The 13,872-nt window shown below is 42.8% G+C and overlaps 1 protein-coding gene across 1 annotated transcript; it reads left to right on the forward strand.

Moving 5' to 3' along the window:
• The first annotated feature begins 5,652 nt into the window (after nt 1–5,652).
• Nucleotides 5,653–13,522, forward strand: PSMC1 (proteasome 26S subunit, ATPase 1). The gene is made up of 11 exons (XM_058025630.1): nt 5,653–5,700; nt 6,082–6,135; nt 6,963–7,059; nt 7,382–7,506; nt 7,975–8,160; nt 8,352–8,480; nt 9,396–9,492; nt 9,671–9,860; nt 10,852–11,003; nt 12,322–12,476; nt 13,225–13,522. The coding sequence occupies exons 1-11, from the start codon at nt 5,698–5,700 to the stop codon at nt 13,357–13,359; spliced, it is 1,323 nt and encodes a 440-aa protein (XP_057881613.1). The 5' UTR covers nt 5,653–5,697; the 3' UTR covers nt 13,360–13,522.
• Nucleotides 13,523–13,872: the final 350 nt, after the last annotated feature.

A 13,872-nucleotide genomic window follows, 5' to 3' on the forward strand; every position in this document is an offset into this window, starting at 1 on the left:
GAAAAGGAGAACTAAAAAAACACCCTCCTCAGCAGCTAAAGGAATCATCTGTAGAAACTGCTTCTTGAGGATGACTGAGTTGACTAACTCAACAGATTCAATTTGCATTATTAACAATAAACATAATTACATAGATGTATCAACAATACTTCCAGATAGTGCTGCAATTACAGGCTGATTGAACAGACTGTGCATCATGAAATCAAAGCCACAATTACTCAACAGAGAATGTGAACATGGTGAGACACTTGTGCAGTATTAGATTACAGTGCTGCAGGAAATGACAGAGGAGCCATTACATTAAAGTCAACAGATTAATGCAGAACCAGTACTTCAGGGAGGAGCAATTAAAGCCAACATGTCTTCAGTTCCAGTGGCAAGGTGGTGAAGCTTGTGGCTCCTAGGTTACCAGGGACCTTGCTTTTCTGATGTCTCACACAATTACTTCCCATTCTCCTACACTGATGATAGCTCTCTCCCTTCTTTCCAATTTCCACTGCCTTTAATACTCCAGTGCATTCAGCCACTTATGCTTTTCATTGTTAGAGCCAGCCTGGCTTTCTATCCACCTCAGTGGGCATTGGGACTGTCCCTAAACACTTTCTGACAAAGACTCTCCTCCAAACTCCTGTTTTTAATGAAGGCTTTGCTGGTGTATTTGTGCAGGTGGCTCTGCCCTCTGGCCTCTCTGCACTGCACTGTGAGGAGAAGACCTGCAGCAGGCATAATGGCTTTCCTGGGCTTTGCAAAGCAGGAACACTTGCAGCATTAGATGAGTAATTTTAACAACTCTGCCCTTTCATGACGGAAAACATACAGATCATTAGCAGTTAATAAAACAGTGGAGCACAAAGATTTGGCAAACATTTATTACTGTCTAGGAATTTCAGACTCACAGCCTAAGTAGTAGCCAGTATAATATTTAGAAAGCATTTGTGTCATTAGAAATACTGCTTTCTCAGAAATAAAAGGAAAAGTCTGTTTCTTCTCTTTACATAAAAATTATTTCACTATCTTTTCATAATTTGATTGAGTCCTGCAAAGTGAATCCAACTCATTTATGTGAATATTGATGTAATTACTGAAGAAATGTTCCATTTGTTAAAACCCTCCTCAGCTATTAGTGTATCAATGGGCTGACTCTGAGGACCACTGCATGATGGGATCTTTTCAACATCAGCAATCATTAATTAGCCAGGTGAAGAACTCTGTATTCCATTTAGAGGATAACTCCCTATTTGATCACTTATCTTTTCCTCTTTGCCCCAAATGTAGTAAGTTTCTTATCCCATAGTCTTTTGTTCCAGCTTTCCTAAAGCTACCAAAAACTACAGAATTTTAACCAGCTAATGTTAGACTTTACAAAAAATCAGTTTCTTATTACATTTTCCTGCCACACAACAAGGAAGCAACATAGCAACATCATTCTGTGCTCACTGCTGAAGTACCACAGGATCTTCTCTTACCAAGAAGCCACACTACCTGGTATTTTGCTGACCTCTGCACAGTGAGAAAGAGAGAAAGGTATATTCTTCATGCACTTGCTTTCCATTGGGCTTAGGATTCCACTTTGCTCTGGCTCTGCTCTCACTCCTTGGAATCCTTTGGGCCAAACTTTGCCATCATTTATGGGAATGTATTTGCCACCAGATGGGTGAGGTGTCTCTGATACTTCTCACACTAAGGGAGAAATAGTTTCACTTCAGCTGTTGGATGGTAAGACTGAGGCAGTCTCCTTCAGCTACCAGCCTGCCTGCAAGACTAGGAGGCTTAACTTAGGGGAATTGTATGTTGCTCTGAGACTTCCAAATGACATCAGATAAAGACATAGGATATTATAAACAGAATTTTTAATAAAATTACTACTTCTGTGGTATTCTGAAAAAAAAAATATTCAAGGTGTCAAAGTCTGCTACAGCATGGAAAGATTCCCAAGAGATTTATTACCAAAATTTTTGAAAACATTCATGCACTTCAGATGTTTTGAATTCTGTTTGTTTAGTTCTAAATAATTCCTGCTCCAAGAACTCTGCTTTTCATTGGTAATCAGACCACAACAACCACACATTATCAGTGGGAGTTGATATGCAGATGAGTCAATAGCCAGAAACTCAGGTGAGCTATCCAAATTAATAGATACTGCAAAAAAATTAAACATATTAGTTGTGGCACTAATCAACTCCCACCAGAGCCAGAAGGCAAGCAGGATGGGACAGAGACTTCATGATGTGCCAGCACACCTCAGCCCCTAGAACAGAAAAGGGAACTAAAAATTATGCCATCCTGTTTATGCTGTAGTAAAGCACAGTGGGATTAATACAGCTCTGAGAGTGAACACTTGCTGTACTGCTCAGCTGTCTCCTTAGTAATTATTTAGCTAAAAAACAAACACATATTTCCTTATGATTCTTGCTATTCAGCAGTTGATAGTTTTTCCTCATTTCCTGATCTCCCTCTCTCAAATACACACATTTTACTGCAATACCTTCCTTCAGCTGTAACAGTGTGCCAAAATGAACTCTGCCCTTTGCAGATAGAAATTGTTTTTTCTACTCTATTCAATTTGGCATCATTTGCCCTTCAAATAAATCTTTGATATATTAAATTTGGTCATTTTGGCTACAGAACCAAAACCAGATTTGTTCAACTTTATTTAAGGTAGTAGTTAGTCTGGAAAATGGACAAACATCACTTCCTCACAAAGCTAATTAGGGATATCTGGTTGGACATTTTGACATTTCTCTTTGCCAAATGTTTGGGGGTTGTTTTTTTTCCAAAAATAAGACTATGGCAAGGGTTGGTTACAATTCATTTCTTTATTCAAAGAAAGCTTGAGAAAAAACTTCAACATTGTCAACTCATTCTACTTGCTTTTTAAACTAAAAAAATATGTTGCCTTTCCACGTGGATGAAAAAAACTTAATTCTGTTTTCACAGAAAATGTTACAGTATACTCCAAGTTTATTTAATAAATCTCTTAAACTTGTTATTGTTAAAATTAAGTACATCAGCTATTTTAAAGAATGGTCTCAGCAACCTTTCATATATGACCTTGTTCTAACCAATATGTAGTAATCATATTTAAAGCCATTTATGAAAAGAGGGTGTCCAAATTGCAGCTTTTGAAAACTCAACCCACTATATGTAGCTGCAATAGCAAGATCAGTATTTTTCCAATCTGTGGGTTTATTTCATTTTATGCAAACATAAAAAGCTCTAGGCAGCTAGACATATACTAAGAAAGACAAATTAACATCAACCACATAAGCTATCCTAGTAATTTCCTGTATGTGCAAAGGGAAAATAAACCTCTTTGCTATTTATTAGTCCTAAGCCCAATGTCCCCCAGCCCTCAGCTGCCCTCTCCCTCCTCAAAGGCCTGGGAACAGAGCTGAGGGCTTTAGAGTATGCCTAAAAGATCAGCAGTAAGCTTGCTGCAGAAAAAAGAACAGGGGTAGAAAACACCGACTAAAAACAAAGCACAAAAGCTCCCACCCTCTCTGAACAAGTCTCAGTATTTTTTGATATGAAGAGCTTTTTGGTGCCCCTGAGGCTATGTTCATCTTTAACAAACAAGGATTCTGTGTTCCTTCCTGTTACCCTGGCTCACTCTTTTGGTTTTTTTGTTTTGTTTTGTTTTTTCTAGTGAGCATAACTCTAGAAATCAGAGGCCCTTGGATCATTTTAATTTTTTATACAATATTTATTGTTTAAAATTCCTAATTTGACATTATCTGTACTCTGCAGCCAAACTAAAATTCAGGATGTGTAAAGTTAAGGCAAGCAGCCAGGTTACAGAACCAGATTTCTATTTCACTTCCAGTTTGCCAGCACTGTTCACCCCAAGAACTGAAGCCATTAACCAGATCACCCCAAACACAGTTTTCTCCTCCTGCAGTTCATGTTTTCTGTCACAGCTGTTCCATAGTTTAAGTGAATGAGGTGGGAGACAATCTTGCCAACATCCTTTCACACTTGCTTCCATATATAATTTCCTAATATTTATTAATAGTAAAAAAACAAATAGATGTCACAAATTTGTCTTGTCAACTTGTAAATGGAAAGTTCAGTTTTACACTCATCCTACACCCTTACCATTTAGGTCAGTTTATGCCATAATCCTCACAGTTAAAATGTCTGCAAAGCTACATGGCACTAAAATCAGGCTTTCCAAAGAAAAAAATGATAAGAATTCTCAATCATAACCAGAACTACCAATTACAGGTATAATTTGGAATAAATATGAGTCTATCTTAGTCTAAAGGGAGGTTAAAGGGAGGAAGAATTTTGTGAGGGAAAGAATGTTCTAGCATCTTTTACACTGTAAGGTTAAAAGAAATACAGGTGCAATCCTGTAAGACTGTAAACTCCAAAAAAGTGAATGTTATTAAAGCAAAGAAGGCCTGTTATATTTAATTTTGTTTCAATGCCTTTAAAAGTTACAGAACAGCTGATACTGTAACAAAAAGGCAGCTAATTCATAAAACAATAAAAACAATAGATAAGTCAAATTAAATTCACAGTGCACAGCAGTAACCCTTGTGAAGGAATGGAACCAAACCAAAGTAAATGATCAAAACCAACCTCACACCTTTCTACACAGCTCAGCCAGTGACGTTAATAATTAATAAAGTTCCCTACTCAGACAGGAATTCTAGAGAAAGTGTGAAAGAAAATACAACATCAAAGCAAAGCAATCCACTTCCTACTGTCTGCTGCAAACCAAAACCTCTTTTTGCAAATGCTCTGATCCCTACACTGAACACTGATGGATGTAAATATGATCTATATGCTGGTTGACTGGGTGAGAGCAGGCTGGCGGTATTTTCAGGCCATGCCCTCATCCTGGCTGAAACCTTCCCGCTGACAGCGATGCCCTCCCAGCCCAAAGCAGAGGGGAGACCTGCAGAGCCCGGAGGAGCGGAGCTCCGGCCGTGGCGGGCACGGTGTCACGGAGCCGCCGCCGGCAGAGCCCGGAGGAGCGGAGCTCTGGCCGTGGCGAGCACGGTGTCACGGAGCCGCCGCCGGCAGAGCCCGGAGGAGCGGAGCTCTGGCCGTGGCGGGCACAGTCACGGAGCCGCCGCCTGCAGAGCCCGGAGGAGCGGAGCTCCGGCCGTGGCGGGCACAGTCACGGAGCCGCCGCCGCTGCGGCCGCGCTCACGGGCGGCGCCGCCGGTGCCGAGGAGCGGGGTGGAACCGGCGGGACCCGACCCTGCCTCGGCTCAGTCGGGCTCGAGCTCAGGCCGAGCTGTGCCTTGGGAACGTCAGAAGCGGGCACTGACAGGTTCTCCTGCGTATCCCAGGAACACCCCAGACCGGTACAACTCAGTGTAGGTACAAAAGTTATGGTTTTATGGAGGGAGGGATTTCCTGAAACTTCACCCATGTTCCTACAGTGCTGCCACAAGAAAAACAATTCTAAAAGCATACACAAAAACGTTTTTATATTGCCCAGCTGATGCGAGAGAGGGAAGGAAGGATCAGCGGTAGGAAAAGCCCGCTGGAACTTTAAAGATTTGCCACTTTTCGCAGCCCCTCCGCCGCCCTCCCCTCACAAACCGCGGGCGAGGGCGCTCCCTGCCGGCCGCTGCGGCGCCACACCGCGTTTGGTCCCGCGCGCTCGCGTGTCCCTCGCCGCTGCCCGTAGTGACGCGGCCTTGAGGTGCGGGCGGTGCCGGTGGCGGCGGTCGCGGCGCGATGGTGAGAGCGGCCCCGGCACCCCGGGCACCCCCGGCACCGAGCGCGGCACCGAGCGCGGCCTCGGGGGGCAGAGCCGGCTCTGACTGCAGCGCCGAACCGGGGCCCTGCGCCCTTCGGGCTCCGCCGCCGGCGCCCGGCGTTTTGCGGAGTCACCGCCGGCGCCTGCAGGCCGCGGCCCGGCCTGGGGGGAGCGCGGGCGGGGGCGCCGGGCGGGACGGTTCTTTGGTTTTGGACAATAAGTTAAATAAGTCAGCGCTTTGTTTAGACAGGAGAAATCCAATTACGGCACTTCTGTACGTGGAATTGCCCGCAGGCGTCTCGATTCATAGAACTGCACCTATGTTATTGTTTTTGTCGTTTGTTTTTTTACCTTTTGTCTAGGGTCAAAGTCAGAGTGGTGGACACGGGCCTGGTGGGAGCAAGAAGGATGACAAGGTAACTGAAACCCAAATAAATACCTACAGAAAGAATTACGGGTGTGATGCTACAGAGCCTGGCTGCAATAGGCTTCTTAAATTTACTTCTAAAAATTATTGTTGTATTTGGAACTGTATAAAATTATGCTCTTGCTGGATCTGATGAATGTCTTTTCTGGGTGTACATTGGAGGAAGCAAGTGTTGTTCATAAATAAAAAAGGGAGCTTAAGAAAACTGAAATTTCACAGTGATTTGTTTTTCTAAAAAAGAACCAAACTATAAATGTGTCGACTTAAGAAAGAGTAGTTGCCTTCAAGCTGTCACTTAGGGAGCTGTTGCTGGCTTGGAAGTGGCATTGCACAATCATCTGCAGTAAGAGTGTACTTCAGGCTGGGGGACATCAGGGGCCTCCCCGGTCTCCTTTGGAAAAGGAAGGTTCAGTGCACATGGCAGGCAGTGACTAGGCTGGGAAACTGAGTGTGTCTGATTTATTGACTGAAAAGCAGCAGGAAGGTGGACATTCAATATTTTTCTCATTGTGTCATCTATTAGTTTTGTTTGTGATTTACTTCAGGCTTGAGCCTTCCATGTCCTATATTCACTGAAAAATGGCAGAAGTTTAAATTAGAGGGGTGTAAAATAAGCAGGAGAAAAAAATTTTGAACATTCTTAAAAAATAGGAGTAATGGGTTTTTTTGGGCTTTTTGCTAGAGATCGTGAAGAGAAAGTTTTGTTATGAAGTCCTTCACCTTGAGCCCTTTTTTAGTCTGTGCATTTAACACCTGTGTGTATTGTTTACTTGTTATTATCCCATTTTTTTTAATTGCATTCTTTTTATGAATAAGGACAAGAAGAAGAAATATGAACCTCCAGTTCCAACCAGAGTGGGGAAAAAGAAAAAGAAGACCAAGGGACCAGATGCTGCCAGCAAACTCCCTCTGGGTAAGCATTCTGCCTCTGTGGAGGTCACTAACACAGTGCCAAATGTCATTTTATTTCTAATTAACATAAAAAAGCTCCCCACAGAATAAAATTGTAGTTTTGCAAGGTGCTGCCCATAAACTCCAGGTAAGAGACAGGGAAATTGAGCTGAATGAAAATGCAGGGGAAACATTAAATCTGTTTTTCACCTGGAGTTACAGTGGGACAAGTAAGATACAAGTTACAGTCAGGAAAATGAAGCAGGATTTCTGGTAATGAATTAGTGTTAGTTGGTGCCATGTCAAACTTGTTCTGAAATCCTGTGATTCTGCTTTGGTTGCAGTGACTCCCCACACACAGTGCAGACTCAAGTTGTTGAAATTGGAGAGAATTAAAGATTACCTCTTAATGGAGGAAGAGTTTATCAGAAATCAAGAACAGATGAAGCCTTTGGAAGAAAAACAAGAGGTGAGGTTTGAGTGAAATGTTACTTCTAATGTTACAGTAAGTGCTCTTAATTAACGTGAGCTGCTTCCTACCAGAGCAGTGAGATAAAGTACCAGCAGTGTGCAAGTTCATGCAAACATATCAGGTTTATCAAATTCCTCATTAATTAGCTAAATTGTTTTAGACCAAGCACAGATCACTACAGATGAAGCCATGGGAGTTTTTTGTTTGTTAATGCTCAAAGTACAGCTCACAGCTATCCATCAACAGGGAGAGAAGGTTCTAGTTATTCCCATCCATGTGGATGGTGTCCATAGGGTAGCACTAAGTTAATAGTGGGTTTTGTTACTGACCTCTGTCTTTTTGGGGCAGTAGAACAATAGCAAAGACTGGTTCTGCTGTGTTCTGTCTGCATTGTTGAGCCAGTGTTGTACAAGAGTGTTTTTGCCTGTGTTGTTGAGTTGTTTCCTGGGTTTTTGCTGACTACAGGAGGAAAGGTCCAAGGTGGATGACCTGAGAGGAACGCCGATGTCCGTGGGTACCTTGGAGGAGATCATCGATGACAACCACGCCATCGTGTCCACGTCTGTGGGATCAGAGCACTACGTCAGTATTCTGTCTTTTGTGGACAAGGACCTGCTAGAGCCAGGCTGCTCTGTTTTGCTAAATCATAAGGTGGGTTGTTTTTATCAAATCAAGTTTCTTACAAGTTCTTGTACTGTTTTTAACTGGCTTCATTTTTCTGAATACCCCAGGAGAGAGAATGCTATTTATTTCACACCTAAATAAGTGGGAATAGGGATTAGACTTCAGCTTGTATTAAAATCCTGCTTGCCTTCTTTGACAACTCTTAATTCTTGAATTAGGTTCATGCTGTGATAGGGGTCCTGATGGATGACACAGACCCTCTAGTGACTGTGATGAAAGTAGAGAAAGCTCCTCAAGAAACCTACGCTGACATTGGTGGCCTTGACAACCAAATTCAAGAAATCAAGGTATTCAGTTGTACTCATTTACTGTTAACCAGCAATGTAACTGTTGTGCTAGGAGTTGAGAAGAGAAGCAGCAGGACTGGCTGCTGTTCCTGGAGTGGTGTCCTTTATCTTTCTGTAGTGCATTTCCTTGTTAGATTTTACTAGGCAGACTCGTGGAACTCAATCTTTTAAGCGGGTCACCAGAGGCTGTGTGCACAGGAACCTTTCTCAGTGCTCAGGAACCTGTAGAGCCCAGAGCTTATAAAATCTCTCTAATAGCTTATTACTTTGCAACAGGTAAAGTTTCATTTGTTGCAAGATGAGAGTTAAATTGTACAAACTGCAGAGGCTATTTTGCGTGTCTGATGCCATCCAATCTAGCTTAAGGATTTAGTCTTTCAGGGCAATTGCTTGTTTAGTTTTTGCATTTGTTTGTTGTTTGGTTGGGGTGTGTTTGGCCAGTTGGTTTTTTCCCTACCAGCAGAACTCTGCCTGAACCATACTAAAACTCAGCCCTTTTGATCTGGGTAGGTGTCTAAAACCACAAATGCTCTTAAAATCGATGGTATTGGGTGACTCCTTATAGAAGGCACCCTTTCATAGTTCCCTGGCCTCAAGGTCATCCTCAAGGTTGTTTGGGGTTCAGGAGCTCCTGGGTTCTACATGTGGGATGGTGCATTGAGGATGGAGGAGGGGGAATGTTCACTGCTGCTCCACCACACGTCAGGTGGGAGCAATAGGAAGACTTGTGCAGGTGGAGCGTTTGTCTGCCTTACATTTGGAGGCAGCAGAGGGTCATACTGTTTGATGTGTGTCTTGGAATCAGTTTAGTGCTTTTTGCCTTCACTGCTTTCATTATTGCTGTTTTGAAGATCCCTACAGATCTCTGTTGGAGATCACTCAGTCTTACAAAAACATGTTTTTCTTGTGTTTCAGGAGTCTGTGGAGCTTCCTCTCACCCACCCTGAATATTATGAAGAGATGGGAATAAAGCCACCCAAAGGAGTCATTCTGTATGGCCCACCTGGCACAGGTATTTTGCAGTCAGCAACACCTGTGCTGAGATAATACAAGTTAAATAATTTACACTTGGTTGGCATTTAAATCATTGCCAAGTCTGTCACAAATTTCATACAACTGTTTTGTTAGGGCACTTTTTTCTTTTCCTTCTCTGCAAACTAATCACAACATTTCTTTCCAACTGAAAATAGGCAAAACTTTACTGGCCAAAGCGGTGGCAAACCAAACCTCAGCAACGTTCCTGAGGGTGGTGGGCTCGGAGCTGATCCAGAAGTACCTGGGGGACGGCCCCAAGCTGGTGCGGGAGCTGTTCCGCGTGGCCGAGGAGCACGCGCCCTCCATCGTCTTCATCGACGAGATCGACGCCATCGGCACCAAGAGGTGCAGTCACGGGGTGCCAGGGGCAGTCAGCTGTACAGAAATGCTGCTTCTGCAGCTGTACTGAGACTCACTTCCTTTGCTCTGCTACCCTTTGCATACACTGCTTTGATGTATTCGTTTGTAACAAGTAACACTTAAGTAACTTCCATGGAAACGCAATATATCACAGCCTTTTCATACTAAATAGACATGACAGAGATAACCTCTCTTCTCTTGTTACATGGCAGCATCTCCAGGAGAGAGTGTCAAAACCTGAAAGAGACACTGTGTATATGGGATTCTCTAGCTGCAAGTCCATATACTGTAATTAACTTAAGTGATCCAATGTTAAAGCAGAATATTTTAAATATAGAATATATCCATTTGTTGTTTGCCTCTTTAGTAGGTGGCTAAATACTTCTGCTCTGAGAGTATTTTACAGAGGGTTACACAGTGTATGTTGTGGAGAAGCATTGCTTGTGCCACACTAAACTGTTGTTCAGCCCATATCCAAACTGTATTACTCTGAAAATTCTGTAGGTTTGTTCGATGGTCCAGGGCAAATAGTCTGTAAAGTAGTCAGTGGTTTTTAAATAAATAAGAAAGTAAGAAGAATACACGTTTATTACCAACCCAAAGTGCTGCCAGCCCAAAGTGCTAGCTGCTGCCTTATGTATGGATGTATGTGCTGTTAAGAATTAGATTTTTTCCTTTTTATGTTGATTTTGTTAGGTGTGAGGAAGATATTTCCAAATATATAACAAACATGTAAAAAAATCCCAGATCTCCTTCACATGATGGCTGTTACCTTCCCTACCTACCAGAATAGTTCAGTGTCTCTTTACTTAACCTAGATGTCACAACACGATTCTGGAAATCTGTGTTTTGTTTATATGGATAAACATTAATTTTTTATTTAAATCTCTTATAGATGTGTACAAAAAAAATACTCCTCTCCCACCTTTGTGCCAGTTACTTAGTGCTTTTTCTGACTGTTTTTTTTCCCTAAAAGGTATGACTCCAATTCAGGGGGTGAGAGAGAGATCCAGCGCACGATGTTGGAGCTGCTGAACCAGCTGGATGGGTTTGACTCTCGGGGGGATGTTAAAGTTATCATGGCTACCAACAGAATAGAAACACTGGACCCAGCTTTAATTAGACCAGGTAAGGAACTTCTCTGCTGTGTATGCTTAAGCCACTTCTCTTGTGAAAGGACTTGTCATAACTGGACACACACAGGCAGATAAAAAGACTGCAAACTTGTTCTTATTCATTATCTCATCTATGCTGTTGCATCTGTTGAAATCAGAACCTATTCACAAGCTTCAAAATAGGAGAAAAACCTTTGGAAGAGAAGAAACACGTTAATTCCTTTATATATACGTAAACAATATGAATATTCTTCCTTTCTATTAAGATGGCACAGCCATTTTAAGTAGTTGTTAAGCAGGCTGTGTGCAGCAGCAGTACACCTGCAGCAGCAGTACACCTGCAGCAGCTGGGGAAGGCAGGGCAGCACCACCTGTGTTTTGGGGGTGAGAGCCTAAGCTTTGCCAGAGCCAGCCTGGATCCTGGTGCAGGGAAAGCAGGCTGCTCCTTACTGACCTGGCACACTCCTGCCATATGGGGGATGAGTGAGGGAGACATGTTGAGCTTGAGCAGCCACAGGAAGTATTTTCAAATGGCCACTAAAAATGTACCAAAGCATAGAATGTCTGTTAAGTTGGAAGGTAGAAAATCACACAGAGATCCAAGGAAAAGCTGAAATACCTCCATGGTATGAAATTGCTGAGGTATGTTTGGCCTGGTTTTGTCAACATTTAGCTTTAGACCCATAAGCTCAAACGCAGTGCTGTTAGAGTACAGAGGAGATAATACTGTGTCAGAATTGAAAGAGATAGTCTGACCTTGCTTTCTACTCCAAGACATGATTCATTGTGGCAGGTAGAACCATGGAACTGTTCAGGTTGGAAAGAATCTTTCAGGTCATTGAGTCCAACCATTAAGGTGTCATGGCCAAGTCCACCACTAAGCCACATCCTCAAGTCCACTTCTGTGCCTCCTTTGAGCACCCAGGGATGGCAGCTTCACCCCTTCCTTGGGTAACCTGTTCTAATAATTGACAACCCTTTCCATGGAGGAGTTTTTCCTAATGCCCAATCTAAACCTCCCCATGTGAACTTCAGGCCATTTTTTCTTGACCTGTTACCTGAGTGAAGAGACCAATCTCCACCTGGCTACAGCCTCCTTTCAGGCAGTTGCAGACAGTGTTAAAGGTCTCCCCTGAGCCTCCTTTTCCCCAGATGTTCCTTCAGGTGTTCCTCACAGGACTTGTGCTCCAGACCCTTCACCAGCTCCATTGCCCATCTCTGGACATGCTCCAGCTTGAGAGTTACTGCCAGCTAAACCCTTCAGGTGTTCTTCCTGCTGTTTGCAACAGCTGCATGCAGAAAACCTAAGGCTGAACTTCTCTTTGGCACAGGACGGATCGACAGGAAGATAGAGTTCCCTCTGCCTGATGAAAAGACGAAGAAACGAATCTTTCAGATTCACACGAGCAGGATGACCTTGGCAGATGATGTGACTTTGGATGAGTTGATTATGGCAAAAGACGATCTCAGTGGTGCAGATATTAAGGTCAGTGCACATCACCATTGTTTATACTTCAAAGCAAAAATCAAATCTCATTTTTGCTGCATCCAAAACCATTGTCACCTGAACCGTTCCCCAATTTTCTGTGCATACATCACCGAGGGACAGTGGGGTGGTTTAAAATACCTTTTGTGAGTACCAGGTACTCTGCTGTACAAATGGGAAATTATCAAAATTGTAATTGTGAAGTAGTTTGTGCTGGTAGGAGTATGTACCTGTGTTACCTGAATATGAAATTTTAAAGTAGTGAAGTAGAAACTAAAAGGAAAGTGTGTAATCTTGTGCAAGGTATCTTAAACAGTACTTTAGATAGGATAAGTAGCATTTTTAGGAACTGTTGCAAGGTAGATTAAAATGCAATTGTATATTAGGAAGCTTCAGCAATCCTGTCTGTTTTTTTAAAGCAGAGCCCTTGTTACAGTTACCACACTCATGAGCTTAAACTCATCCCTGCAGAAGGATCACACAGCTGGATGTGTCTGCCCTGCCACAGGGAAATTACTGTTGTTACAATGCTCCCTTTCTGTCAGGGAGGTGTAACTCTTGACTACCTCTGTCCTTTCAGTCAGCCCACCTGGCTTTATCCAGCCTGCTTTAATGCTACAGAACAGTGTCAAACTACAGAGCATAGATTTTGTTAACTGCAGCAGTAGGAAAGATGCAGCTGCCTTTGAGGGTGTGGTTTGAAGGGGTTGCACAGCAAGTGTAACCATTCTTGCTTCCTGTGTTGCAGGCAATTTGTACAGAAGCTGGATTGATGGCTTTGAGGGAGCGGAGAATGAAAGTAACGAATGAAGATTTCAAAAAGTCTAAGGAGAATGTTCTCTATAAAAAGCAAGAGGGAACCCCTGAGGGATTGTATCTTTAAGTCATCTGTCTCTTTGGGAGCTCTACAGACTCTCTGTGTTGGTGAGAACCTTGTGTAAAACCACACAGCTAGTTTGCATTCATGAACAGGTTAAAAGCTGGTGGGTTGTGGGTTTCAGTCAGTGTAACTTTTCACTTCCCAATAAAACATTTATTTGAATTGAGCTGTTTTGGTGGCACAGCCCTGCTATTTACATGAAACTGTTGCATTCACTGACTCAAGAAAAAGTGCTGGTGACCCAAGTGCTTGTCTCAGTGATCACACCATGCAGATGCTCCAATTCTTAGTCCTCCTTAGGCATAGCAGTCTCTTACAACTACTCTAGCACTGCTGTTGTTCTTGATTACCTTCTTATATCTTTTTTTTAGGAGCTAATAGGACAAGTGTCACTTTTGAGTAACCTCAGTGTCATCAGTCATTTATACATGAAAATCAATGACAAGTATGCAACTGTGAGCAACAGTGAGACACACTTTAAAGGTAACCATCTCTAGCACTTGCAAGATGGATGCT

Source organism: Melospiza georgiana, chromosome 6 (assembly GCF_028018845.1).
Source record: "Melospiza georgiana isolate bMelGeo1 chromosome 6, bMelGeo1.pri, whole genome shotgun sequence".
In the NCBI taxonomy this organism is placed as follows: domain Eukaryota; kingdom Metazoa; phylum Chordata; class Aves; order Passeriformes; family Passerellidae; genus Melospiza; species Melospiza georgiana.

What these genes read in the sequence shown, in the direction of transcription:
- PSMC1 (XM_058025630.1), top strand. An exon ending in CTGTTTTGCTAAATCATAAG is followed by an intron (nt 8,161 to 8,351) that starts GTGGGTTGTTTT and finishes TTCTTGAATTAG; the next exon opens with GTTCATGCTGTGATAGGGGT. An exon ending in GACGCCATCGGCACCAAGAG is followed by an intron (nt 9,861 to 10,851) that starts GTGCAGTCACGG and finishes TTTCCCTAAAAG; the next exon opens with GTATGACTCCAATTCAGGGG.